At 35.2% G+C, this 27,782-nt stretch overlaps 1 protein-coding gene across 1 annotated transcript in view; it reads left to right on the plus strand.

Moving 5' to 3' along the window:
* Positions 1 to 27,782, plus strand: part of CRIM1 (cysteine rich transmembrane BMP regulator 1) — a 217,806-nt gene that overhangs the window by 97,855 nt on the left and 92,169 nt on the right. The window contains exons 4-5 of the mRNA XM_026081276.1: positions 5,016 to 5,136; positions 24,859 to 24,980. Of these exons, the coding sequence (XP_025937061.1) occupies positions 5,016 to 5,136; positions 24,859 to 24,980 (243 nt within the window). The remainder of the gene's footprint in view (positions 1 to 5,015; positions 5,137 to 24,858; positions 24,981 to 27,782) is intronic.

Here is a 27,782-nt window from a genome sequence, read left to right on the forward strand (position 1 = left end):
GCAACCTACTTTGCTTCTGCGGGCTGTAAATACGGCCTTTCATGAGCACTGAATTCACACAGGGTTTTAAGCTGGAAATTATCAGTTCTTAAAAAGTGTTCTCAAAAATAAGAATTCTTATTAAATACACTCTGAATGAGCAGTCATAAATGGAGCTGCATAACATATATAATAATAAAAATAAAAACAACCTGAAACAAGATTTGTGGCAATATATGTGCCTCAGTTGTTAAGAATGCTAAAACATTATGAACAATGATTTTTGTTTTTAAGCAAGTTAGTTTATTTAAAGATGAAGTTAAAATCTAATCCAAAATATACATTGCTGAAGCTGGATAGAGGCTATGCCTGCCACTTCCAAATAAAGAAAGGTAAACAGTTTACTTCAATGGCAGTGATCCAGTGTGTTTCTAGCACCTTTATTGCTGACTTGAGGAGTGACATCTCTTCAGTTCTGGTATCCTTTGAAAATTTTTGGGAAATGTCTGTGGTATCTTTTGAAAAGTTTGGGGAAATGTCTGTCATATTAGGCAGAATCTCTATTGAGAAGATTACTGATTTGTCCTTCTTCTCTCAAACAGTCTTTTTGACAGAATTTTGATTCACTCACCTTCTCCCACATCCCTTCATGACCTGAAGGTTTTTCTTACTAAAGTGATGGTGTTTTTCTGGTACCTAATCTTGGTTTAAACACTTACAGTTTTAAGGAAAATGTTACTGTTTTGTGTATTGTTTTGGGCATTTAGCCTTCTGTGCAGTCAGGGCCTGATGAAAAGTTTGAGATCAGTAGTGAAATTTTGTAGGTGGTGTGGAGTGATGCATGGGAAAATGACTGATGCTCCACCCTGGTACCACTTCAGGATTGAAAATCAGATCTGGAATTTTTAAAGTCTTGCACTAAGGACAAGGGTCAGAAAAATCAAGTACATACTTGAGAGAAGCAGAATTTATATAATAATTTCATGTATAATTTTATTATTCTTTGCTACATACAGAAATAATACCTGTATAGTTTTATTGGATACTTTTTTAGTAGCTAATGTTGAGAGGGCTTAGGAGAAGAGATTGGGAAAGGACTCAAGGAAATAAGTTGGGAAAAATCAAACACGCTTCTGACAGAGCTGGAGAAATTGCCCGAAAGTTGACAAAGATGGTGATGGACAAGATGACCAAAACTCCTTAATCAGCAAAAATAAGCCAAAGAGGAGGGACCATACAGGGAAATATCTATGACAGAGAAGTTAATGAAGTGATTCAAACTGACACAGCTGCACTGAAAGTCTTGGAACATCATCTTTTGTGGTTGTGTTTAATATGTTCTAAAATGTGAAGAAACGTAAAAAAGATGGGCTGTCAGGGGAAAGAAATCACTACTGAAAGATGCTTGGATGCCATGTCACTCTTTTTTGGGGGAAGAGGAGGCACTGGCTTTCATGCTTTCTTCCTGTCACCTTCTCCCAAAGGAGAAAGTGGAATTAATGTTTGAGAATGTTTTCATGTGGCATTTTGTTATTTATGAGGAACCAGTTGAAGTACATCTGAACTCAAAGCAAAGGGTCTTAAGTGATGATTTGTAGTTGCTGTAGAAGCTAACCTTATGCTCTAGTACTAGACACTCGGAAAGCTGTGACTTAGTCTTTCCTGTGCTGAGCCACTCTATTGCATCAGGGATGCAAATGCTGCCTTGATGTCAGATCTTTAGATGCATAGGTAGCTATTTCGATACTGTCCCTGAGCTGTGCATGCTGTTCTTTGAAAAGACAGTGTAGTACATGAAGGTGAAACTTAATGTACTTGTGATAACATATTCTACTATAAAGTTATTTTCACCTGAGTATTAACAATTTCATGAAGCGGGGAACTTAGGTTTTATAGTCCAGAAAGGAGGTAACAAATTACTGCAGTTTAGTCATGGTCTGCAACCATTGTATGATTTCTGCTATAATTTCACAGATAGAAAAATGAGTAACTCACAGGTGCTACTGTATACAAATTCAGTGCACAAGAAAATCCATGAATGTTCTTAAAAAAAAAACACTGGTGAAGTACATGTTCAATGATAGGAAATTGCAACTTATTTATGAGTTCTTGAAGTGATGTATTATTCAAACCATATATGTGAAGCTTAATGTTTCCAGAATGGACAAAAATAACATATTTTTATAAGTTACTACTTTTACATAAAACTTTTTTATTGGCTAATTAAAAATAAACCCTTTCATGAAATGTATATTTTATGTAATTATTTGAGTCAAATTAATGCATGAAAACAGAACTAGTTTCAGTGGCAAATGTCTGCTGTCTGTCTCTTTTTTCTTTTTTTTTTTTTTTTTTGAGTGCTAGTACAATTAATCTGGGGGAAGTTGTAATTTATTTGTTGAAGTAATGAAGAATACAATTACAGGATGTTCTGCAACCTTACAATGTTTTCAGCTTCTCTGGAAGTTTGGCTCAGTACTTATTCAAGTTTGAGAAACCAACTGAAGTTTGAAATAAGCAGGAACATTTGTTTCCTTCTTCTAATCTAATAATAAAGATCTCCCACTTTGGAGGGAATGCTAAGGTGGGGCTCGAATGTAGCTTATAAAATTCTGAAGGTGGTAGATAAGCTGTGTGCAGATCCTTTGCTCATCAGATCCAAATAATCCTTACCAAAACTAGAGGGCACTCTGGTGCTAGTAAGAGGTCAATTCAAAACAAATCAAATACTTATTTATGCAGCAGGTGGTGAACTGTGGGAACTTGCTGCCACAGGAGGTTGTAGGGCAACCATTTTCAGAAGTTTCAAAAAAAAAAAAATAGACAAGTTCATGCACAACAGGTGCATAAATGGATTCTAAAGATTGAGTAGGTATATACTTTATAACACCCCAAGTCGAGTGATTTCAGAGACTGGTAGAATATGAAGGAATGGATCACAGACAGTGGCAAAACTCGCATGCTCTCCCTAACTAGCATCTCTTATTGCCACTGTTGGAGATAAACTACTAGTTAGATGGACCAGTACTTTGACCCGGCAGGGCATTCCTTTATGTTCTTTTGGTATGATAAATGTAGTTGCTGTAGATGGGTAGGTCAAACCACATAGGGGAACCATTGAGTGACTACAGCCACTTAATTATATGCCTCTACAAAGGATTAAGGACTTTGTTAAATTTCTTTTTTTTTTTTTAGATTTTATTTTTCTTAGATATGTACCTTTATTAATGAAGAAAGAAAAGTTTGGGCTGCTTTTCAGTGTTAGTGAGACATGTACTAGGACACTATAGCCATTGGAAAGATTTTAAACTATTTAGCAATACTGAGTAGCTCATGTTGGATGACGCTGGTTCTCAGTACTTGGTGAAACTAGATGTACACTTCTCAGAAAAGCTGTTTCAAACATTTTATTTGGTAATCACTTAGAATAAAAAAATGTAGTTTTTTAGTGATATATTCTAAAATTAAGTATTTCTGTCTTAAAACCAAATAGGTATCTTTGTGTGCTTACAAAGAGGGATAAAAGTTGACTTGATAATTGTAGTTAAGTCTAGATTAGTAATTGGTATCTTTTCCTTTAAATCTAGTGATCTTGCTGAATTGTTCCACCAAATGGAGTTTAATTCATTTGTGCATTTATCAATGAATCCTTTCTTGAACTTGTCAGGTTGCTCTTATGGCTTAAGAGATGTCTCTGTCTCCCAAATAACTGTGAAAAGGCAGATTCTGAATATCGCAGAGGATACTCACATTTGTAAATACTTTGAAAGTTAATGGTCTTGAGGACAAAACTACTGGTTCTAATCTTGATGAGCTAAAAACTTTTGTTTCATGGAACTTGTGCTTTCATTCAAATGCTCACTGAACTATACTTTCTAGGTGTATACTTTCTGAGACTGCTGTCTCATTATGGTCAGTTGAATTATTGCTGTGCACCTCTGAGAATCAAACCTGGAAAGGGTGAGCCTAGTACAGAGAAAATRGGGCTTCTGAAATTAATTAGCTCTTGCAAGAAATCGTGACTTAGCATTGGCAAGCTACTTAATCACTGTATTAAAAGACAGTAAGAGTAATGGTGTCAGTATTGATGTAAAATTAAGTTTTATCAGTAATTAATGATATTCTACTTCATAATTTTCTGTCTAACAACATTCAGTTCATCCTGCCTACTCAGTCTGTTGATAGGTTATTTCTTTAAAAAGGGAAGTAGTTTTAATTCTATACTTGGTTAGTATGATTATGATGAGAAATAGCAGACAGGTATTGTCTGAACTAGCAGTGTTTGTTTTAACATGGGAGATTTAGGATGAAATAAGATAAAGCTGTTTTATGACTTTCCCAAGTATGAATCATAGGATTAAGTGAATATTCAGCCTTTTCTAAGCATTCGATGCTTCCTAAAAAGAGTTCTAATGAATTCTTCAGCTTGTTAATACAGATAGACACATTAATCTGCATTTCCATTTTGCCATATATAAATACCTAAACAACACAGCTTTCTGGAATAATCCTTAATGATGTAGTTGACATGTGCAAGCATTAATACGAAGTGCATCTTCTATATTTTTTTATTTCTTGTATGCCAGGTATTTTACTCTTTAAGCAGTTTGGTTTTTTGGTTTTTTTTTTCAATCGGGGAAAAAGGAAAGAATATTATTAAATTGTCAATTGTTTTAAAATGGGGGGAAAATGCATTTTTGGTAAAAGTGCTTCAGCTGGTATTGCAACAATCTTGGATATTAGCATTTTTTGTTTCTCAGTATCTAACTAATCTGATTCACTAGTATAATGATTGTTTAAGGTTGCCTGTATAACTTTATATTTTTTCATTAACTAATATTAGTTCAGTTGTTTCCTCACTCTACAATTTTGAAAAGCTAATGTTAAAGGGAGTGAAAGTATTTTGTATTGTTACTACAGAAAATGCACTCATTAAATCCTTTTTCTGACTGATGTGTACCTGGTTGCTTATGATGAATTCATTTGCACAAAACTCCTAAAGCATGAATAAAGCAAACTTTCTCTCCCTCCTTTAGTGTTCAGCGTGGATTGCAGCACGGTGGAATGCCCTCCTGTTCAGCAAGTTGTTTGTCCACTGGATAGCTATGAAACCCAAGTCAGACTGACGGCTGATGGCTGCTGTACCCTTCCCACAAGGTTTGTGTTTTGTCTTGATGGCCGAGCTTTTTTTTTTTTTCTCCTTGTTTTCTATAATTCGTGATGCTAAAATCTCAGTGCTATAAATGCAAGTTAATAATGCATACCTCTGAGGCAATAATAATACAGAATAGAAGTTGTATCAAGTAGGTTAAAAGTAAATCCGTTTCATAGAAATATTAAATCCATCTGTTTTCAAACAGAAAACTCTTCTCAGCACATATGCGTGAATTTGAGTCTTAGCGGATTACTTTGTGGTGTTTGAGCCTCTAGATTAAGCAAACTTGCAGTATATACAATTCAGTTGACAAAAGCAAATCATTTTGAGAAACTTTTGAAAGCCTTTGGTAAGGAATTACATGATGGAAATGACAAGATAAGTCAGAGGAAATCTTATTTAGTTAAAGAATAAAAAGTATTTTTTGTGTGTGTGGAAAACCATTGTGAGAAGCTCAAAGAGGGTGGCTTATATGGAACTGTACGTAAATACATGTTTCAAATGCTCGCTTCCATTTTACTTCAGTCTATTTTCCAAGTAGATATAATTTACTACACTTCAGAAAAATGAGACAATTTGGGGTTGTTTTTGTTCCAGAATTCTGCACCACTGTTGCAGAATACAGTATACTTCACAAAAACAGATTCAACGATATGCCCAATTAATATGCAAACATGCAAAAAGTACCATCGTTGTGAAAATATTTTAAACAAAGCTGAAAATATTCTTTGCAGGGGTATGACTAGTGGGTTTATTCAGTATGGAGTTCTCCACACTGTACTAATCTGTCATACTTGAGACCTCTCGTGAAATTGTAAAGAAGTGATAAATGTTCAAACAATTCAGAAAGCAGAAAACACCAGGGGTTATACAAGGAATCGGTACACTTCCCTGTTGAGTACCCTTGGGCACGCATTTAATATGCTGACTGCTTCAGATACCAGATACCATCTCTTAGTGTGGAGAGTGGCGAGTTAAAAATATATTTTAAAAAATATAAAACTTTTGCAAAGAGATGTGAAAAAGACTTCATGTAATGCAGTAATCTTGTCTATTAAAATTTGAAAATACTTTTTCTAAATTTGTCAATTAAATTTATTAATAGTTGTGCAATGCATGTGATAGCTTATTATTAAAAAAATTACTTTTATCTTTATTCAGTGAATGCTATGAATGTCCTTTCATTCAGAGTTGATGTTTTGTTTGGTTCTTTTTTCCTTTTTCTTTCTTTTCCCTGAATTTTGAACCAGAAGATGGTGTCCTGGTCTCAGGATTCCCTCTTTATTTTTTAATATATTCTCATTAACCTTCCTAGGAATTATGATGATTTCATATCAGTGGAGAGCTGATCAGGCTAGTTGGGATTGCACAGGAGATTAGAGATTTAAACTACTCACTGTACTGGCACTGCTGCCACAGGAGCTCAGCACGTTTAAGGCATCAAGGATAGAATGCTAATAAGGACTATAACCAGAAAGACAGATTATAAAGCCAAAGAAGCAACCTCAGAGCAAAATTTCTTAAGTTTCTAGTTTAGATGAATACTCGTAAAACAATGTCAAACTTAAATGTTAAATTAGTGATAGATACTTGCGTTCAAATTTGTTTCAGCTTGCCGGATTGGAAAGTGGTAAATAGACCAAATCTATTTTTGTTTCCCAAGAATAAAGTCATGTTCCATTTTTGTGCAGTCTTAAATACTGTGAAAAAATGTGTTTTGCTCTATATTGCTTTGGGAAATGAAAGGTATCCACTTCATTCTTTATACATTTCACAGATGATAACTTCAGTATTCCTTCTATCAAGGAACGTAGAGTACAGAGAAAATTAAGCTTTTTTTACTTTAGAAAAATCATTATTTGAAAGTGTTTTCTATTTCTAAGGCACATACTAAAAGGTGAGAAATGATCTTAAATAAAATAGATAATGTAAACCTGTCTCTGAAAGAATCTTTTTTTATTTCTTTGAAAATATTTTAAAAAATAACGCCAGCTGATTTGTTATGTATTAATTGTAACTGATTAATAAAATGTACTTGTATATGTGCATGGTACCTAAGTGACAAAAACAATATTCCCATCTCCTGCACACGACGACCCCAATTGTATAAGCAGGCATAGTATGTATGAATTATTAGATAATTCTGAATTGCAGTAAAACCTCTTTGAAAGCAGACTTCTGCTCATTACTGGGATCGGTGTTTAACAGGAGGTCAAAGCTGGGGTAGATGAGCTGTTAGCTCCTGGAGTCTTATGATGCAGTCAGAATTTCTAAAGGGTTTTGTTTGTTTTTTTAAGACCATATTTGACAATATTTCTGTGTTAAACTTCTTTGATGTCTAAAACTGCAAAACAGCATAACTTAATCTGAGTATACAGGCAGGTTGAAACAATTATAGAGGTCTTATACTGTTCCATTAATTTTAAGTTTGTGGGTCACTCTATGTTGCAGCTTGTAGTCATTATGTGGGTTGCTAGGTTTTTGGATTGCCTTAATTCAGCCAAACCAGTAAAGAACTTTTTTTAGTAGAGTAGATGAGAAGGAAAGCCACATATGGCAGCATTAAAATCATATAGATGCTTTACTTACTGTATGCCTCGTGAAGATTTATTTAGTTATTTAGGTTTTAACATACTGCTGTGTCTCTGAAGGAAGACAGCTAGTGCTGTAGTAATCATTCATCTGTCATAGGATTGCATGAAGAAAGGAGTAAAGGAACACAGATATGGGAATGGTAAGAAAAGAAAGGTTTAAGATGAATATTAGAGAAGAGAAGTATCTGTATGAAGAGAGAGAACAGAAAGAGAAATGAAATTCAGTTAGTAAAGTGCTTTGAGCATGACAGTCAAGATTCATGAATTTAGGTTGGAAATGGATGGGATTTGAAGAAACATTGAAGGTTGCTATTTGAAGCTAGTGTCTCARAATAATCCCACATGAGACTTCTGTTTCATAGCCATTGAGCAAGGCAAAGAAAGTGGAATTTTATGGAGAAATGGCTCTGCACTGGGGATAGAGGACTTTTTTTTTCCTCTCTCTTTTTCCATAATTTTGCAACTTCGTCCTAAACTTATGAAGAAATATTAACAATAAATTTGAAAATAATTTGTTTGAAGTGAAGAGATAGTGTTTCATTGAATAATAATTTTTAGACTTCATGAAACTGTTTTTGTTGGTATTATGGGCTTTTTCAAGAAATTATGATTAATTGTGTCATTTACTGCTACTAAAATAATGACTTAGTAGCAGTGGAACTGGAGAGCAATCAAGAACATCATCAAGGTTAGGGATGGATAAATGCATGCCTATGATTCAAAATTAACAATTAGCTGATGACGTCACCTACAGCAGGAGCAGACAGACTTCTCTCCTGCGTCTAGTTTTGGCTGATTTTTTGTATGCAATATGCTAGGAAAACAAAGATCCTTAAATCTGGCATTAGCTGGCATGTGTGATGTGAGAGAATTCTTGAATGCATCTTTGAAATTGAAACCTCCTCCAGCGATGCGCGGAGAAAAAGTGTGAATACTAAAGAAATGTCTGATACCTAAGGTTCTTGTACTTCTGTTTAGAGTGCATTAATTTTATTTAGTCTCAGAGTGATTTCTAATGTAATACTGCAAACAGCAGCATAATGTTTTGGCATTAATATTAAAATAGAAGTTGTTTCAGCTTTCTTCAGCCTGTCACGAAATATTTGCCTTAACTTTCCAGATACTTTGTTAGGAGAACTAAATCTTATGTCTGTCTCTGGTAGTACGTAAAGGTGCTCTCTTCTCAAAGGAGCTTATAGAATAAAAATTTATTAAAGCTCTTACAAAGAAATATTATCATAATTTTGTTAATATAAGTTTATTTTCTTCCATTAGAAAGTTAAGTGAAAGGATGATCAATATGAAGTGTACAGAATCTGTTATCTTCAGATATATCCCCTTTTTCTGTTGTGAATGAATTTCCTTCAAGTTTTCAGATCCATCTCAGAGTTTTTTGTAAGTGTAGAATTCTAGATCAGTATTTATCTAGTTTTTATCTGTGAAGAACAGAGTATAACAATAGGAACTGACTTATTCCATAATTAGTGTGGGCTTATATAACTATTGCTCCCATGTCCTTGTACATTTTTTCATAAGATTATATACAAAAGAGCAGATTGCCTATTTCAGTAGCTTTGCACTAAATATTTTTGTATTATCTGTATTTCTTTCTGACTGTTCCTTTTATTAGAATAATTAGTAAATTTAGTCCTTGCAAGCTCTTCTATCCTTTCTCCCTGTTCTAGTTTTATCACCCTGCTTCTGTGTTCTAAGTATAGACCTTCCCCCTGTGCCGGTTCTTTTTTCAGCGGTTCTGAGTCTTTCTTTTAATAAAATCTGATAAACCAAGAAAATTCTCTAGAACTAGAAAGATGTTAATGCTGTGCCAATATTCAGAAGAATTGTGTAAAACTTAATAAGTAAAGCCTGATTATCTTGATATCTGTACTGAGAAAAATAATGGAAAATTTGATAGAGAATTGAACTGGTGACTATATTTTCATCCTTCATTCCTTAATACCAACCAATGTAGTTTGGATAGAGACTGCTTTATGAAACTTGATTTTTGTCCTTTGAGGACACTAATCTGACCATCTGAGCTCCTTCCTCCTAAACTTCTGGCTTCTGTAGTTGCCAGTCCTTTTTGTCACCCTGGGTTCTAGCTGGAAAAAAATAGAGCTTTTTAATACTGTCTCACAAGATTAACATTTGCAAAATGGAAACGTGTCCCCTTCCCCAAATTACTTAATATTGAAGAAAACCATTTCCCACACCCTACCTCCCCCAGATTTTTAGAGGGTTTTTGGAATTAGTCATGGTGAAGTGCTGGGTCAGTATGGCCACCCTTTATTTCCTTTGACTAGCTCTTCCAGCATGCACATGTTGGCATAACTATCTTTCTGATAATATAGCTGTCACTCCTTTTGGGAGGAGAGAAGCATCCAGGAATATATTCACCAAATTCCAATAATAAGTTTCCTTGACTGACTTATTTAAAAACCTCACACCAGAAGCGCAGATATGTTCTGGATTAGAAGAGGTTCAGAAATAATTAGTATAGGTTTGTCCATCAAAATCTTAAGTCATGGAAAGTAGTGTATCTTGTATCTCAGTCTTAGCTTTTTTAAAAAAAAAAAAGTTTTGAGGTAGTTGTGGTGTGAGGGGGAGGGAGAAAAAAATGTAAATGAAGCATAATTGACATAATGCATTACAGAGAGCACTCCTCTTGGAGAGGAGGGAACTGTTCAATTAATCTAAACAAAACAGGGATATAAGTTGTGATGATTAATTATTTCATTTTTTAGATAAAAGTGAAAAAAGACTTTTTACAGATAAAGTTATTTCTTTGCGTGATGGATAGTAACAATGAATTTGGAATCCAAAAGACTCGTTTTTGAGGGATGAGGGAATGAAGACTTTTTGGATCAGATCAGTTCACTATCGCTTAGTTACGAATAGTTGGATGACACATTGCAAATGCAAAACTTCAATTGGGTAGAGTGGCGTGGAGGAGTAGGATTATAGGTTTTACTGTTTGGAAGAAAACCTCTGAAAAAGTTTCTTAAATGAATTAGTAATAGAACTCTGATTTGGGGGGTTCTTTATATGTGGTTAAAATAACTCAGTCTAAGGTTGATGTGAAAAGCAATGCCAGCGTTTGGTCTGCAGTATCCTAAAAAAGTGAAATTTGACTAACAAAAGTATTGGTTCCCCAGTTCCCCCAGTTAATGAGTAATAAATCACCTTGTTTCACAATTTATTTTTATGTGCAGTAGTATAAAATTTTCAAAATACAGCTACAGTCAACTCAGACTTTCTGTTTAATTTTTGAAGCACTTACATTTATATGCTTTGAACTTCTACATGTTTGTAAAAAGAAGTAGCAATAGAATAGTCTGGGTTAATACGGAAGCCACATATTGCTACAAAGTATTAAGAGTCAGTAATGAGGATAACCTCATTACTGTAAGGGATTACTAGTTAATATAGATGAATTTTAAGTTGAATCTAGTGCTCTGATTTTGCCAATAATAATGATATTTCTTTGAATTTTTCAATATAAAGAGAAATTGTTGTTGAAATATGACTGTAGGAAGAGAACAGAGGAACTTTTAGATATTTATTGAGTGAGAGAGCTGGCTGCTAGATTTAAAAAAAAGTTTTAAAAACAGAAGATTAAAATCTATTCTAAGCATTTTCTTGAACAAATAAAAAAGGAAGTTTTTCAGTATTTTGATTAGAATTTATTTAAATTATATTTTATTTGAATTTTTTTGAAAGATTTTAATCTCACTTGTCAGCATAACTGTAACATGCCTTGATTTGAAAGAAAATGTAATTTTTACTGCTAATATCAGGTAATATACTTCAGTTGCATATCTTGATGTCAACAGAGCTAACTATAGGTTTATTCAGATTCTTAAATATTTATATTTTTATGCAGTTTAAGGAAATGAGTGATATTTGTGTAGTAGCTGATCATTGTCCAAGGTTTATGTTAAGCTATATTTCAATAGAAGTTGAATGCAGCTTAGAACTGCACAACACCAGATTTTATTATCATATTTAATTAAGTAAAATTACCTTTTATGACATAAAGTAGGAAAAAGAATAAGTTTGCCAAAACAGGTTTAAGACTGTATTATAAAGCAAGGAAACACTCTCCTGCATTCATCTTATATTGAAATACTTTAAAAAATGAGTATGCTTTATTTAGCAGTTCTAAAGACAACATTAAGGAATGGTAGTGATTTGTGTTAGATAGTCTAAATTTCTTACACAATTACTGTATTATTTGGCTTTGATTTTAAAGGAAGAAATTGCTTGATTTTTATTATTTGTACTCTTGTTTCTAACAGAACTTCGCTATCTTGAAGAATTTCTCAGTTGGCATCTATGTCATGCCCATTAACAGTTTTCAGTTTTATTTTTCAGAAAACTTGTATGTATCAGTCAAGTCACACGGTATTGTTATTTCTGTGAACTGAAACAGAGATCCTGTCACAGCTACTCTTGCAAAAATGAGGTCTCTTCATAAGTCATTTACATTTATTTAAGATTTTGTTATCCTTCTAGATTACTTTGTCCAGGAAACAATTGCTTTTAAACTGTTTTATCCTGTTTTTGTGGCACTGGACCCTGTTATTATTGTATCATCCTTTGTGTCTGCAAGCTATCACTGCATTATACTTGCCAGCCACCGGTATGTATTCTGTATTTCTTGTTACACACTAGTGTCTAGGGGATCCTACTGGCAGCTAGAACAACACTATCCTTTTCTTATTTTATGGCAGCCATCTGAATCATAACAGGGAATACTAAAATCTTAAGTTCTCTTTTCAGCTATGTTTGCATACTTAGTGGGTACGCAGACATGGCTGGTTGGATATTTTACTCTGATAGCAACTGTAGAGGTGAGCTCTGAATCCCTGATCACCTTTGCATATGTCCCACTTCATAGGAGGGGTACAGAACTTTTCCACTTAGTTCTTCTCAGTTATGTGGCTGGACCAGATCTTTTCTACATTGTTGCTGTTCAAAATGCATCATGATTCTTTCTTGTTTGTCTGTCACCTTTTCTTAGGTCTTCCTACCTTTGAAGACCTTAATCTTACAATACGTATCTTCTTTGAATATTCAGACTAGGATTCACCACTTCATTTTTCGCAACCTTGTTTAGAGGCCAGTCACAATTTTCAGGAGGTGTAACCTTTTGTCTCTTCCCCCTGTACAAGTCACCTCTCTTTAAGCARCTTTTGCTGATACAGAGGTCTCCTTTGCATTTGTTTTAGAGTGTTTAGATCCTTTTCCTTCACCCATCTCATCCTCAAGAATTGATATCAAAGAGAAAGTGGTTATGGATCCCAGTTTTTGTTAAAGGAAAGTTCAGCTGGAACTGGTAAGACAAAATATAAATCCAAGCACCTGTCTCCCCCTGAGATTTCGCTTCAGGGCTTGTCTTCTGAGTAATCTGGATAGCAGGACAAGAGGCCTAACAAAAGCATGTTAAGATAGGCTGTAGAAGTTTTGCTGTGTCTTCTGTTTCATTAGCATGTTAAAACTTTTACTTCTGCTTTCTAGCTACCATGGCCACCTTCCTCAGCTTGTTCCTCCTGTACTCTTGCTCAAGCAGACCTCTTTGCCATCTCAAGTCCATCTGACCATCCCAGGAGAACTTCATTTTTCTTAATTCAGGTCTGCTAAATGAGGAAATAATATTCAGTCTTGTTGTAGAATCTACTGTACTGAATATCCACAAAGAATAAAAATAACAGTAGGATGGGTTCCATGTCCATCTTCATGTTGGTCTTCCAGGAAGTGTAGTGAACCCCTGGATTCAGAGTTGGAGCAATCCCCTTCTTCCTTCCCTTGTTACAGTTGCCTCAGCAATTGCTGTGTTCTCAGTTCTGCCTTTGCATCCAGCCTTGTTTTGGCAAATAATCCCATTTTTCCTCAAGTCGACAAATATGTAAAAGTATTTTTAATGTCTATTTTTAAAAAAAGGCTATCTTAGTAAAACTTGAACAGAATCTCTTTAGACAGGGAAAAGACTTCTGGAGCTGGATGGTTAACTTCAGAGTATAGAAGACCTCTAACAAAGAGAGGAAATGTGAGAATGTTTTTAGATTAAATGTTTTATGATCTTTTATGAAAGAAGCTGTTGGACATTGTAAATATGGGGGTCACTGCTTGCATCTTTTATAGGACCAGTATTTTGTATCTGCATTATATAAGTTAAAAATTATATCCATACTCTTTTCCACTAATTCTGAGGAATTATTGAATTGCAAAATCTATCAAGACAACAGTGCCTAAACAAAGGAGCGCATTTCTCTTTAAGCAGATAATAAAGTAATATTGGTCATAGCTATACAAGCAGCTTCTTTGAGTCTTTATGAAAAAAAGTATATATAATACTTTATCTGACCCTATGCTACAATAATGGTATATTTACTCCTTTGCTGTTAAACTTTAGAAGAAATTTTAACCCAAAGAACTTAAAGTAGCTCTTAATTTTATCTAATTTTAGATGCTACTTAAATGCCCTACTATTGTGTTATATTTGGAAGTACAATGAGATTCTGTAGTGTGTATAGAACTTGATTTTGTTTGCATTCTTGATAAACAAGCTGGTGTTTGAAGTCTTTCAGTTATAATGTGCAAACTGGTAAATTACATCYTTCTTTTACAAATCTCTTCACAGGCTAAGAATTAGTGTCTAACTTGATCACATATGTCTTCCCCTGCCCCACCCAACTTCCCACTCTATTTTGCTCCATTGCTTCTACTTTTTCAACTACTACCTTGTTTGGAAATTGAATAGGTGATTAAGTTTGGGTTAGTTTCTGAGAATATCAGGCAAATTTGTATTTGTCTCACAGTGATCAATAATGTCTTTGAATGTCATCCTTTAGACTCACAACTGTATGTTGCAGATGAGTGATGCACATCACTTGTAAGAGAGAAGCAGCAATATGTTTTATTGAGATAAGACAGTGATTTAACAAAGTTCAATGGTAAATAAGACAATGGTTTAACAAGATTTGATGGCAAGGTACACTTGGTTATTTACTGCATGTAGGGAAGGTTCAGACAAAATCATCAAGGAGACCCTCCTGTTGAGTCATGAGGTTCAGAGTGGACCCCCTTGCTTTCCAAACTCCTCCTCAGAGGAGTCTGGGTGTGGCTGGATCCGGTCTTAGTCCCAGACTTGGTCCACGGTTTATGTCTAAAGGATTATGTGCACAATCAATCAGAGATGCAACTTAGCAAAGTTTGCAAAGTTTCGACATGCTATTAGTCACTTACCGAGGATCTGTCACAGGTAAGGAATCTCTCGACCTTGAGGAGTAACCTTGAGAGACATCCCTGCTCAAGGGGAGGTTCTGCCGTGCAGCCTGCTGCYGTGCAGGGGAGCTCAGTGGGCTCTGGGCTGCTCCCTGTTTATGGGGTAAGATGGTTGACTCGTCATATTTGCATACCAGCCATGTTTGAGTGGGCACAGGCTTAATTAGCCCTTGGCTATGTGCTGTTATGTCTCCCCAAATTCTGATTTGAACCGGGTGCAGCCATCACGACTGTTGCTGATGGTTATCGCCCTAGCGGGGTTGTGTCAGGTTGCAGGGGGGAGAGCACATCAGGTGGGGGGAAGAGGGAGAAGCACAGCGTCACAATGTAGACATGTCTAGAGAGACCCATTTGGATTATAAAATAATAATGTTATCCCTTGGATGTTTGAGTTGAGAAGGGATGTAGACATGAGAATTTCCCAGTAGTAATAGTCAAAGTGGGTAATAATATCAACATTACTGTGGTTATATTCAGAGTTTGAAGTTCTGTTTCCTCCAGCAAATAGCAAGGAACTTAGTATGGAGACTTCAACAGCCACAAACTGCTGCTTCCTTTTTCCCTTCTCAGATTATTTAATATTTAAGAAAAGGAACTGAAGGTTGTGGACCTTTGCTAAACAATAAATATTCCACTTCTCTTCCTTGAAATTTTATTRGTGGAATTTCAGAAAACTTGTTTCTAAAAATGGGTTACAGTTCTTGCAAACATGGCTCCTGCTATATGAAAAGATCTGATACTAAGTGAATGAAATTGTTTGCTTTTGGAAACACTGGGATTCTGGGGCAATCTTCTGGTCTCACTTTTAAATTTTATTCATAATGGAATAAATTCAGAAGTTAAATGATCATCTAATGGTTTTCCATGTTTTGGGGAAGAGAGTCATATTTGCCCCTTCTGGATAGTTTAGTTTCTGGCCTCTCTGGCATAAAAAATTATAGTAACACTAGAAGAAGTGGAGAGAATGACAGCAGGTGTGATCACAACGTGGAACAGTTTCCAAACGAGGAAGGATTAATTGACTATGACTATAAACTTGTTAAGAGTTGCCTTCAGGGATATGAGAAGGATACTCAATATTATGAATAGCATGGAGAAGCTAAATGCAGAATAATTACTTGCTTTTCCTTTTAAAGAGGAACCTGTGGACATCAAATTAAACCATCAGATAAGTTCAAAAATAACTTTCGGGGGTTGTTTTGACTTGTATCTTGAGTCTCTGATGGCTTAATTTATGGAGATATGTCATTCAAGGGTAAAAAGTGTAAGCACTAAAACTATATTAACAATGATTTGAGAGCTTATTGCCTTGGAGTTTTGCATGTCAAAGTTCAGATGGTTTAAGAAATTTGTTACACAAGTTAATAGAAGAAAAAACTAGACAAGAATTATTAACCACAAAAATATCTTCTGACTTGAGATATCTCTGTTCCATGGATTGCTGGAAGCCAGGAGAGTATACCAGAGAAGTATCACTGTGCTGTTATGTTCCTCCCTAGATATCGTGAATAGACCCCTGTCTGCTTGCCTTGAACATGAGAAAAGGAAACGAGATAAACTTACTTACCAAAATGCTGATGTTTGAGAGCACAGACCATGTCTGCAGTGGTCACAGTTGCCATCTGAGCGTGTACAAGGTACTAGCAGCAGTCTAGACTGTGCTTTGCAGGAACTCTTTCAGCTCCTCATGGATCTCTTCAAATATGAATCTAGAGATATGTTTCGCACTGTTGATGAAGAGAAGTTTAATGAGGCCCAGAAAAAACCTTATGGTGGCACTTTGCAGTCCTTTTTCCAAGCCTCTTGTCTCTAATTGGTACAAGCTGCTGAGCTCAAATGGTATGAGGCAGAATTTTGTGGTAGATGACCCTTTGGTCTGACCTTCTGTGCTTGTTCCTTTGTATGTCAATTTGAAGAAGAATATTTAAAAATTGAGAGAATGCCTTTTAAATGATTTTTGCTACTTTGACTTAAGTATTAGAATAATTTTTCTCTGTTATTCTGCTAAGCGACATAGGTCAAACAGAAGAAATTATCTCAGAACAGCAATATATTAAGGAATGTGGAATAATTAGCCTTTTACACCGTCTTCAAATGAGAAAAAAGTGACCAGGAGGAGCAGAGATATATGTCCTAATATTTTAGGTAAAAAACAGTGTACATTAATGAGGTATTTCTGTTTGGTAAAGTAATGCATGCATTAATATCCTTCTTGAATTCATCTAATTCCAGACTCTCATAATTCACAGAATCACAGAATGGTTGAGGTTGGAAGGGACCTCTGGAGATCATCTAAGTCCAACCCCCCTGCTCAGGCAGGGTCACCTAGAGCACGTTGTGCAGGATCACGTCCAGGCAGGTTTTGAATACCGCCAGAGAAGGAGACTCCGCAACGTCTCTGGGCAACCTGTTCCAGTTCTGTCACCCTCACAGTGAAAAAGTATTTACTCATATTCAGATGGAACTTCCCATGTTTCAGTTTGTGCCCATTGCCTCACGTCCTGTCGCTGGGCACCACTGAAAAGAGTCTGGTCCCATCCTCTTGACACCCTCCCTTAAGATACTTGTACACGTTCATAAGATCTCCTCTCAGCCTTCTCTTCTCCAAGCTAAACAGGCCCAGCTCTCTCAGTCTTTCCTCATAAGAGAGATGCTCCAGTCCCCTAATCATCTTCATAGCCCTGTTTATATCACTGTTATGTGAAAGATGAACAAAACTTTCAAGTATTGACCTGAAACTTGAGGAGAGATGGAGGGAAGCCCAAGGTGAAATTAAAATAGCTCTCTAATTCACTCAGAAAAATTGCCTAGCAGTATATTTTGTGGTATTGTTTTGGATTGCTCATCTTAAAATCTCCATAGCTTAGTTCTAGGGAAATCTGTTATGCGAAAGAATAAACTTATAAGCTATTTAAATTTCATGAGCAGTGAGTTAACATCTTAAAGTACAACCTAATGTATTTGAACTTGGCCAATAATTCATTTCTAGCCCAGAATAATTCATTTCTAGCCCAGAGAAGGCACATTTTACTTGTGCAAAAACATTGATTTTTCTTTACATGGCACGTATGTTTGCTTTTCCAATTATCATTTCTTAATAATGTGCTGGCCATCTATTTCCACCAGCAAGTTTGCAAAAAGGAAAAAGATTATGAATGTCATTTGACAACCAGTTTCTGTCTGTTTTCCTGAAAGACTGGAATTAGAGGAATATTGGAGTTAGTGCAGTGAATTATTTATAAAGCTATTATTTGTAAGTGATTTTTGATTTGCCATCCTTAGGGATTGTATTTCATTTATATGAGGATCAGATATCATAATTACTCATTAAGTGCAGTAAAATAAGAAATAGAAACTTATATTATCTATCATTGGTTAACTATCATTGGTATGACTTCTTAACAAATATTTTATATTTGGTTTTGAAATGTTGGTTATCTCATAATATTGTGGAAGGTGAGACTGATAAATGTACTAAAGATTAACTGACACAGTGGCAAAAATGAAGACATCTTAAGCGGAGAAAGGCATAAGTTGTTAAGGCAAAATATGAAATATGAGGAAAAAATAGACTGGTTTATATTACAATTTTATTCATATAGTGATGAATTCAAAAGGGGCAGTACACATACCGTTGTACTTAGTCAGTGGCCAGTAGTTTTGTTCCTGCTGGTTCCACAGCATGACTTCTTTGTGACTGTTCTTTTTTCCCTTCTCATCACTCAGATAAACAGAACAGTAGATCTAACCTTATTCAGAGGATGAAATCAAGTCTTTTAGTGAAATGAACTGTTTGGATTCCAGTAAACCTTGGAAAGATGATAATTTCCTTGATGTGAATGCTGATTTTTACTACCTTCCCCCCTGCTTGCATCTGTTTGCTATTTCCTAATGCTAATAATTTGCAAAACGTACACAAAAACAGTTGCTATCTGCAATATCTTTAATTAGAAGACGACTATCTAGCTTTTATAATATTTAAATGTTCCATGTATATAGAGATTACTGTATTCATGGTAAAAATAGCTATTGTAGCTATTGTATTGGGTATCTGTTTGTAATAACATTTGTATTTATGTCTATATCCAGAATTTTAGAAAGAAATTCTTACTTGGTACACACTAGCTTTGATTTCCAGATAGGTAAACCACCTGGAAACTTAGAATTGGAAGAACTTTGGGTCAGTTCAGATAGAAGTTATGCAGTTTTGAGCTTTTGGAAGTGGTCTGTTAATAAGTGTTATCTGCAACTTTAGCAGTTCATCTGCCATCTCTTTATACAGTAGTAGTATTATTGATTTTCAAAATGAGATACTAAAAGCTTTCCAGGAAAAGAATATTTTAATTACTGGTCTAGTTAATCATACTTTCAAAACTTATAATGACCTTGCAATTTTGGTCTAAAATATTTCAATCTCTACATCTGAAGATTTAGAAAAAATGTAGCTGAACCTGTTGGATGGAGGTATCCAAATGGCTTTCTCTTTGCCCCTGTAGAGTTACTGTTTTTGCATAGGACTGGAGTTAATTTTTCCAAGACTAGCGTTTGTTTGATTCACTAGGCTGTAACTTGACCAGTTTAGGAACTCATCATTTTGCCTACTTTAACTCATGTTGTAGCTCCAAGTGTAGATAGTAACATGGAAATAATCCTTTGCTGACTTTGAGATTGTCGTGATAATATTTCATTTTGCTGTAGCCTAATCTCTTATACCCTATGCTTCACGATAGGAGGGTCTTGCTTTTATTCTCTTCTTCTTTCCAATAGCTCATCAAGCTTGGATAATGCGGAGAGTTCTCTTGAATATTCCTTACTTTATAATATCCTTAAGTGTTCATATTGTTGACAGTCCTCTGGAATTTTTTCTATTATGTTTAGCTAGTGCTAGTGCTGCTAATGTTAACACAAAGTCTGTTAGATTTCTGTCCTGCAAGGAGAGAAGAAGGACCGTGATAAAATCTCCACAGGAATTTGTTGCATGTTTCAGGAATGCTTTTCTGCAGCCTCAGTGCTTCAGATTTCATTTTGTTTTATCCTCAAAATAAATATTTCCCATCCCCACCCCAGCCTTCTCATTCAGTGGTACTAACTCTTTCTTCCAGGATAACTGTTCTTATTTTCATAGCCAGTGTGCCTTTTGCCTGGAGATATCTTTTGATCCTACCATTAAAGCATCTTTTCTGAGACTACCAAGCCCTTCTCTCTTTTCATCTGCTTAATTACAGAAGTAAGTGAACAAAGATGTTTAGATTTTAAATAAATATTGTCATTTACAAATATTTGATTTATTTTTTTCTTCTTCCTTTTCCTTTTTGCACTTCTGTTGACATAAAGTAAAAAGGAAAATGATGATAGAAATACAAAAAAGAAGACCCAAACATAAAAGAAACAAGCGATGATATTATTTTGAAATTGATGGACATAACTGAAGGAAATTTAAATGAAAAAATGTCATTTGTATTAGTGAAGCAGTTACCTTCGTGAATTTGTAAAGCATTAATCACTTCATGTGGTTAATGAACATGAGGACTCTTGGTTTCTTCCTCACCATCCTGCCACCTTTTCAGGTCTACTCCATGATGTCTCTTGGATGATTGTTTGATTTCTTTCTCTCTCCTTCTCTCTCTCTCTCTCTCTCTCTCTCTCTCTTTTTTCTGTTATTTCTTCTTTTGTGGGACTGTTCTTATTTGTTTAAAGGCTATGTTCTTCCTTGCCAGCTCAATCTCCGTAATGGTATACGCTAGTGTTTCCAGCAATGTTTGCTTAGAGCCTTTGCTCCTAAGGGGTGGGGAAAGATACTGGGTGACAACTTCTTGGAACCTCAAATATTGAACTCTCTTTAATCTTGAAACCTTTCAATTCCACTGCGTTATCTGAAGTTTTAGTAACGTAGCTGTAGCCTGTATAAAGAGATGAGACAATGTATGAAGTCCTCCTTTTCTCTTGGAAGCTTTCCTTGCAGTAACTTAGGCTGCGTCTGTTTTCCTTAGATGAGTTATGGTTATACAGAAAGCAGCTTAGAGGCTACACTGTGCCTACAGATCAATAGTCTGGACTGCTAAATTTTGCAGAAATTATTTAGAATGATGCATGACCACTATGAACAGGCTTATTGCAACCTAGTCTACTAAACTTTTCCAAACCTATTGCCATGATACCAAGGCAAGGACATTCTACTGCTGCCTCTGATAGAGCACAGAGCTGGAATACCACTTCCCTCTGTCCCTCTTCTCCAAAAAGCACTTCAGAAAAATCTAGTAGTATAAAACTGATTTTGCTCTTTTAAGAATTTGATCTCTTACTCAGAATTTTCAGGTGTTGTCTTGGCAATGTTACAGCTGTGCTCTGCTACCAGATTTCCTTGAATTTCTTCCCAAAAGACTTCTGTCTCCAAAACAGTGTTTTCCATGCTAATAGCCTGGAATATGGTCAAAGATTTCCCTAGCAGAGCTGGCTGAAAAGTGTGCAGACTATTTAAAAGTCCATCTTTCTCCTATGCATGGATTTTTTTGGATTATGCATAAACATTCTCCTATGTGTGGAATTTTTATTTTTTTTTCTAATCAAATCGGAAGTCAGTCTGTACGATTTTAAGGAGTTGGGTTTTTGTTTGCTTGCAACTGTTACAGGTTCTTTTTTTTCCACTGAATGATTATGCTGGTCTTTGGTTACTCTGAATGGGAGGGATCCTTCTCTACAGAAAGGAACACTGGCTCCCACCAATCTTCTAAACATGTTTTTCAGTTCTTGTTTTGTGAGATGGTCGTATTTTAAGTTATTGAGTCTTTTGGTGACTTTTATTTGTTTTGGTATTTTTTTTTGGTTGGTTATTTTTAAAAGTAGTCCCAAGAAGAAGGTAAGAGAACAAAAAAAGTATGAGAGTTATTAATCTAATTATTTAATATTCTGCAAGGAACTCGAATTTTTATGATAATGAATGTGATATAAAGAATTGAGAAGGTACAGGCATGTTTGAAAAAGGTTATTGTGGAGGTAATAAAACTGAGATTAGTAATTTCAGCTCATGCGACTTGGAAATTAGCGTGCACAACTATATTTCCATGGCGTCTACCATTTTATTTTTGAAAATATTTGTGTGAATTTTCATGAATTTTCAAATTTTGAAGTATTCTCCTAGAGATTTATTTTTTATGCTGAATGCAGGCTAGCTGAAATGAAACTTAGTATTTTTATTGAGGCTTTTAAAATCACTCTCAGGTTGTGTGTGTGCATATATAAATGTTTTGAAAGGGATTTTTTTCTTCTTCTTTAGGAAATATCAGCACTTATTTTATTTTTTTTTATTGTTATCACAAGGGAAAAGCAGCTTCTGAATCAATGCCTACTAGATAGGTTAAGGTACAAATTTCTTGAACCTGCTAATCATTCTTTTCCATCGATTTCTAGAGATAATTTTTCTTCTCTAAGTATCTTTATTATTTGGGCAGTAAAAGGTGAGATAGCCTTACAAAATTTTGCAAAATTACTTTCATGTCTTTTTTGTGCACCGTTGGCTTTTTCCTTTCTTTTAGAACACTTCTTTTGGCCAAAGGTGTTACATGCAGCCTTCATCTGCTGGTACTCCTGGATATATTCTTCAGTAACCGCTACTGTTTGCGGGGGAGGGGGGGATGTCTTTGTGTTTGTTTTGTAGGATAAGGTAAAAGGGAACAAACGAAATAGGGATACATGTTTTCTTGTAATTTTCTTTCGAGAACTCTCTCTTCCAGGTGTGCCTTCTACACCCTTTTCTTTCTTTCTGCTCCATGCATCTCCCCCAACCCTCCAGCCGAAGAGAGAAGCTGAATCATCTTAAAGGGAAGCCACTATCACAAATCCTTTGGGGTTTTTTGATCCCTTGTAGTAGGAGCCATGCTTCCCTTGTTCCTTCTGCCTCTCTGAAAGCAAGTGCATGCAATAAAGAAAACTATTAAATTCCCTCTTTTTTCTGTATTTACAAATAAGTTAAGAYGTAAAATGACTGTCAAAAGCAAAGGTATGACGAATAAAACTCTTGGTTTCTAGACTGCCATTTTTTTTAGTTCATTATGCTTGACTATTATGGTAAGCACAATACTATCAAACAGAAACCCTGAAATATCTGTTTTGTAAATATTGCTATACTTTATTATATACATGTTCATAGAGTTAGATTGCTTCACTTTGTCTTGGCACACTTTTATTTGTGAAATGTGGTATAATAATGCTGATTTTTCAAGGATTCATTTGCCCCTTGATAGTAATACTCTGTTATAATGCAGTATTTTAAAAATCCTTTTCAGGTAGTGTAAGATAGGTTTTTAATCTCTCTCTCATTAATCTTACTTGTGAATGCTGTTACATGCTGCCTTGTAAGATACCACTCAGAAGGAAAATAGCAAGAAGAGATACAAGTAATGACAAGTAATCTCACAGGACCTATCTGTTGGGAGCAGGCTCTTCCTCTCTAGTTGTATCCTGGTCTGAGATGAAATTGCTGTTGGGCAATTAAGGAGGCATACATGGTAGAGGAGAACCGAGCTTCTTGCTCTTTAAGGATAAAGAATAAATAAACTGAATGAGTGCTGATGATGCTTCTTGCTAATGGCTGGTTTAATTTGGGGATTCTTTGGAATAGTTAGATATATTTTAAATAGAGTTCCTATTTTCATTTGCTTTAACTCATAATTGCAGGATGATGCTTAGTTCCCTTTTTCCTTTTTTGAAATTCATATGCATTTGTTGTATGCCAAATTAATCTACAAGTTGTTTAAAAAAATTCCTTTGAACTGCAACTGGAAAACTTTGCGTGCTGTTCCCTGCCATTTTTCAGCTGTAATATTTGCATATTTTTCCCTGTTCATTTTGTCCTATACTTTTATTGAATCATGGCTGCTTACCCCTACAGTATGTCACCTTGTTGTGGCAAGAACTCTGTTAAATGTAAACTTATGCAAGTCTGAAGTGTTGGACTTGGAAACAGTGCTGTTAATATGCTGGCATGTGCGGGGTGTCACAGAGGAACTTCATTTAAAATTCCATAAAGCAAAGAATCTGGAAACAAGCATGTGACTACTGCTTATCTGCATTTTATATCTTCTGGTTCTTTAGGCTGCTTTCTTAAGTAAATAAGTATTACCCTTCTCATTAATGAAATGTTCTTTACCTATTAGAATGATCCAATATGTAAAACTAATCATAGCATTTTGTGTATATCTAGCCTTCTCCATTATTTGGCATCCTGCGTAATTGGTTGCCCTTCTCTAAACTAGAGGTGGCACCATCAGAAAAACAGACCATGCCGTTCTTTTGACTTGGTACAGATTTAATGATTCTGCATGATACTTAAGGTGTAAATTACTTATCTTCCTTTCTCTTTGATTATTCCCCCATACAAAACTGGGGAATGAGTGTTTCCTGATGAGAGGACATTATTCCTTCTAATRAATAGGTTTGGATATTGCGATTAATTAGTTTTACCAATTTAGATCTTGCACAGACAGAATTGAAGGAGAAGTCTAAATCRGAAAACCAGAAGAATAAAATTATTTTCAGTCTGAAACGATAGKTTTCTAAATGTGTGCATACAGTACTAGACAAGTGATGATGTTGCACAGTACCGTTATCTTGCTTGCTGGATCAGGAAACCATAAAAAATAACTCAGTTTAACTTATCAACATGAGAGTTTGTTTTTTTCAATTTGGTCATTGGGTTAATGAAAGATGATTCTAAAATATGAATATATTAATACTAATTCAATAACTGGAACTTGTGCTATAGCTTACCGTTTTCTCTTTGCTTATTCTTTCCTCTCGTGCGTGGCTTCATTAATTTACGGGTTTTTCCCTTTTCTTTGGTTTCAGATGCGAATGTCTCTCTGGTTTATGTGGTTTTCCCGTGTGCGAGGCAGGTTCCGTTCCCCAAATAGTCTCGCGTGGAGATGGAACACCTGGCAAGTGCTGTGATGTCTTTGAATGTGTCAATGGTATGTGAAGTTTTCTCTTGTACCTGGGGAGGAGTATTTTATTTGTCTGTGGGACATATTGGGTATTTGGTTATTTTTAATGTGTCACGATTTAAAGGAAATAATTTACATGAAGTTTGTTTAATAAGAACAAACTGGAAGTTGTATTGAAGGTATTTAAGTGGGAAAATGTGTCATTTGAAAGTGGTGTCTAGCTTCTTTAATTTCTGAAGCATTTTTCCCTATAGCTGCAGGGATTTTTAGTTTTGGCAAAAGACTCCTCATCACCCTGAGTTGTTCAGGTTCTCCTTTGCCAGTAACAAACACTGTAGTGTTCACCAAAATTCACTAAAGTGATTTTTTTGGCTAAGCACTGAGACTGCTATTTGCAAGATGCTGAACAAAAGCATGCTGTTTAGACAATTGGGTTCATTTTAAGAAATATATACAAAATATTTTTTAGCATGAATGTAAAACCTTTGAAAATTATAAGTCAGTGTAAGAGCAGACTGATTCTCATTCTTTGCTTCTAGATATAAATGTTTAGAAAAAGCTCTGTTTAAAAGCCTTAAATCTGTTACATAAGTGACTATCTCAGGACTGCTCTATGCTATTCCTATGGTGTGTTGGAAGGAAATTTAGATATTTGACTAATGGTAGATAGAAAAGGAAAATTATTCTTGAACATTTGTATGCTCGGATAATTTCTGAGAACAAAAAATTGCACGTTTGTGCTTCCGTAAACACTTAATCTTGTTCGGTTGTGCATTTATATTCTTGAAACAGCTTTTACTTTTGCATTCTTTCACTACATATACACATACATTTATATAGACACCTCTCCAGGGGGTTTTTGATACTTGCAGGCAATAATACTGGAAATGCTGATTTAAAAATAAATGCAAATATTTAAATACTTATTTAAAAATAATACTTGGCACGTATATAGTACCTACTTTGCTCTAGTAGTAATAGGGGCATTAAATATAAAAAATTAACTTTTTCATGTGAATAATAGAATTTGCATTAAAAAGAATCACAGCCTGTTTAGCTTTCAGATCAGTTCTTTCARTATTTGGGGTAAGATTGTGGATACTGTAGAATTAAATGCAGTTTGCCTAATTTGCTCGTATACCACCTGTTACACTAAAATAATATTCATCTTACTTTGTTTTGTATTCCTGCCATTCTGTTAGAACATTTTGATTTGCGAAGTTTTAAGCATTTGATTTGTGTGGTACACTTCAACATAGTGCTCGGTTCAGGATTTACTTTGGTTCTTTGAATAGAAAATGCTAAGCCAATTTCCAAGGTGACGTCATTGTTCGTCTGTAAGTCTGGTCTGTAAGGTACAAACAGCCTTCCTAACGCTCCTGTTTCTCTTTGGTCCGTAAATTATTTGTGGGAATGGCTATTGAAGCTGTTACAATCTATATCATGCAGTGCTCAAAAATGTGTTAGAGCCGTTTCAGTTGCCCACTTCCTTTCATCATTTGTCATTTTTACATCTTATTTCCCAAGAGAAGTTGTACTCATTTTGCATAGTTAACAGTGAGTTTTGGACCATCTTTGCACTATTGCTTTAGCATCATTGCCTTATTGTTTACTGTAACTCACTCCAAAGATTCAGCCTGGTATGGGGTCAGGTTTTCTTCTTGTCACTCAGGCTTATCCATTCCTAATCTTCACCTTGGTGTAGGCTATGAAGACAGACTAAATTGGAAGGAGAAAGAGGAGTTTTTGAAGGGAGCTTGCTGCCAGAGAAGGGAGCAGAAAGGCCAAATGGGAGGAAAGATAAGGTTTGTAGGAAGAGAGAATCTTTTGTTGTGTTTACGTCCTTAAAGCATCAGTACTGAAATACTGGAAGTACTGTAATGTGAAATGCAGGAAAGTATGAAAAATATTAAAAAATAGTTCCTCTTTAAAAAACGAAAACCTTTTTTTTCTGAGAAACCTGGTTGGAAAAGTTAAACAGGTAGATATAATCTGGTTTTTTTAAGGGGCATTTGTCTCAATACCACAGTCTGCTTTAAAAAAAGAAAAAAGAAAGAAAAAAAAGAAAAAAGGCTGTACAATGCAAATTGGATATGCTTTAAATGTATTTAGAACCGAGATATTTCAAGCTGCAGTTACTAATGATGCTTCAGTATGGAAAAAGGAAACAGTCATAGGTCTAAAGATGTTAAATATTTTTATCAACAAGCTGGGCGCAACTATGCAATGTCTGCTCTTGAGACTTCTGCATGTGACATTTGGATTGTGTGGCAGATAATTAGTAAAGGGAATGGATAATGAGAACTTAATCTGTATTGCTTTACAGTTTGGAGTTTTTCAAGTGCTGTTTAGTGTAGTCAAGTGCAAGTCATATATCAGGGACAAATAATGCAAGCCACACCTGTAACATAGGCAGTGATGTCCTTTGAAACTAGTTCTGACAAGAACTTACTAGATAAAAGTCTAGTGCAACAACAGACTGGGGGGGGGGGGGAATCCCTGCCATTACTTTTGTTAGTTTAAAAGGCTCTCTGTGAGATTGATAGTTAACTATACAGCTCTGTTTTTTAGAAGGGACTTGAAAATGCAGACAAATGCAGAAGAGGCATGGCATATATCAATGGCAGATGAACAAAATTTCTTCACTTCATTAAAAAGAAGTTGCCACTGAGGTAATGAAATCCAGATCAGTAAGATATAGGACACACACTGTTCTCAGCAGTGGGGGTGGTTAATTATTGGCATGAACTGTCAGGAAGATGTTGAATTCCTTATCTTGTTGTTTTAAAATTAAGATTAGATGCCCTTTTAAGGGATGTGTTTTAATCA

The sequence above is a fragment of the Apteryx rowi genome, unplaced genomic scaffold (assembly GCF_003343035.1).
Source record: "Apteryx rowi isolate R43461 unplaced genomic scaffold, aptRow1 scaffold_54, whole genome shotgun sequence".
Classification (NCBI taxonomy): domain Eukaryota; kingdom Metazoa; phylum Chordata; class Aves; order Apterygiformes; family Apterygidae; genus Apteryx; species Apteryx rowi.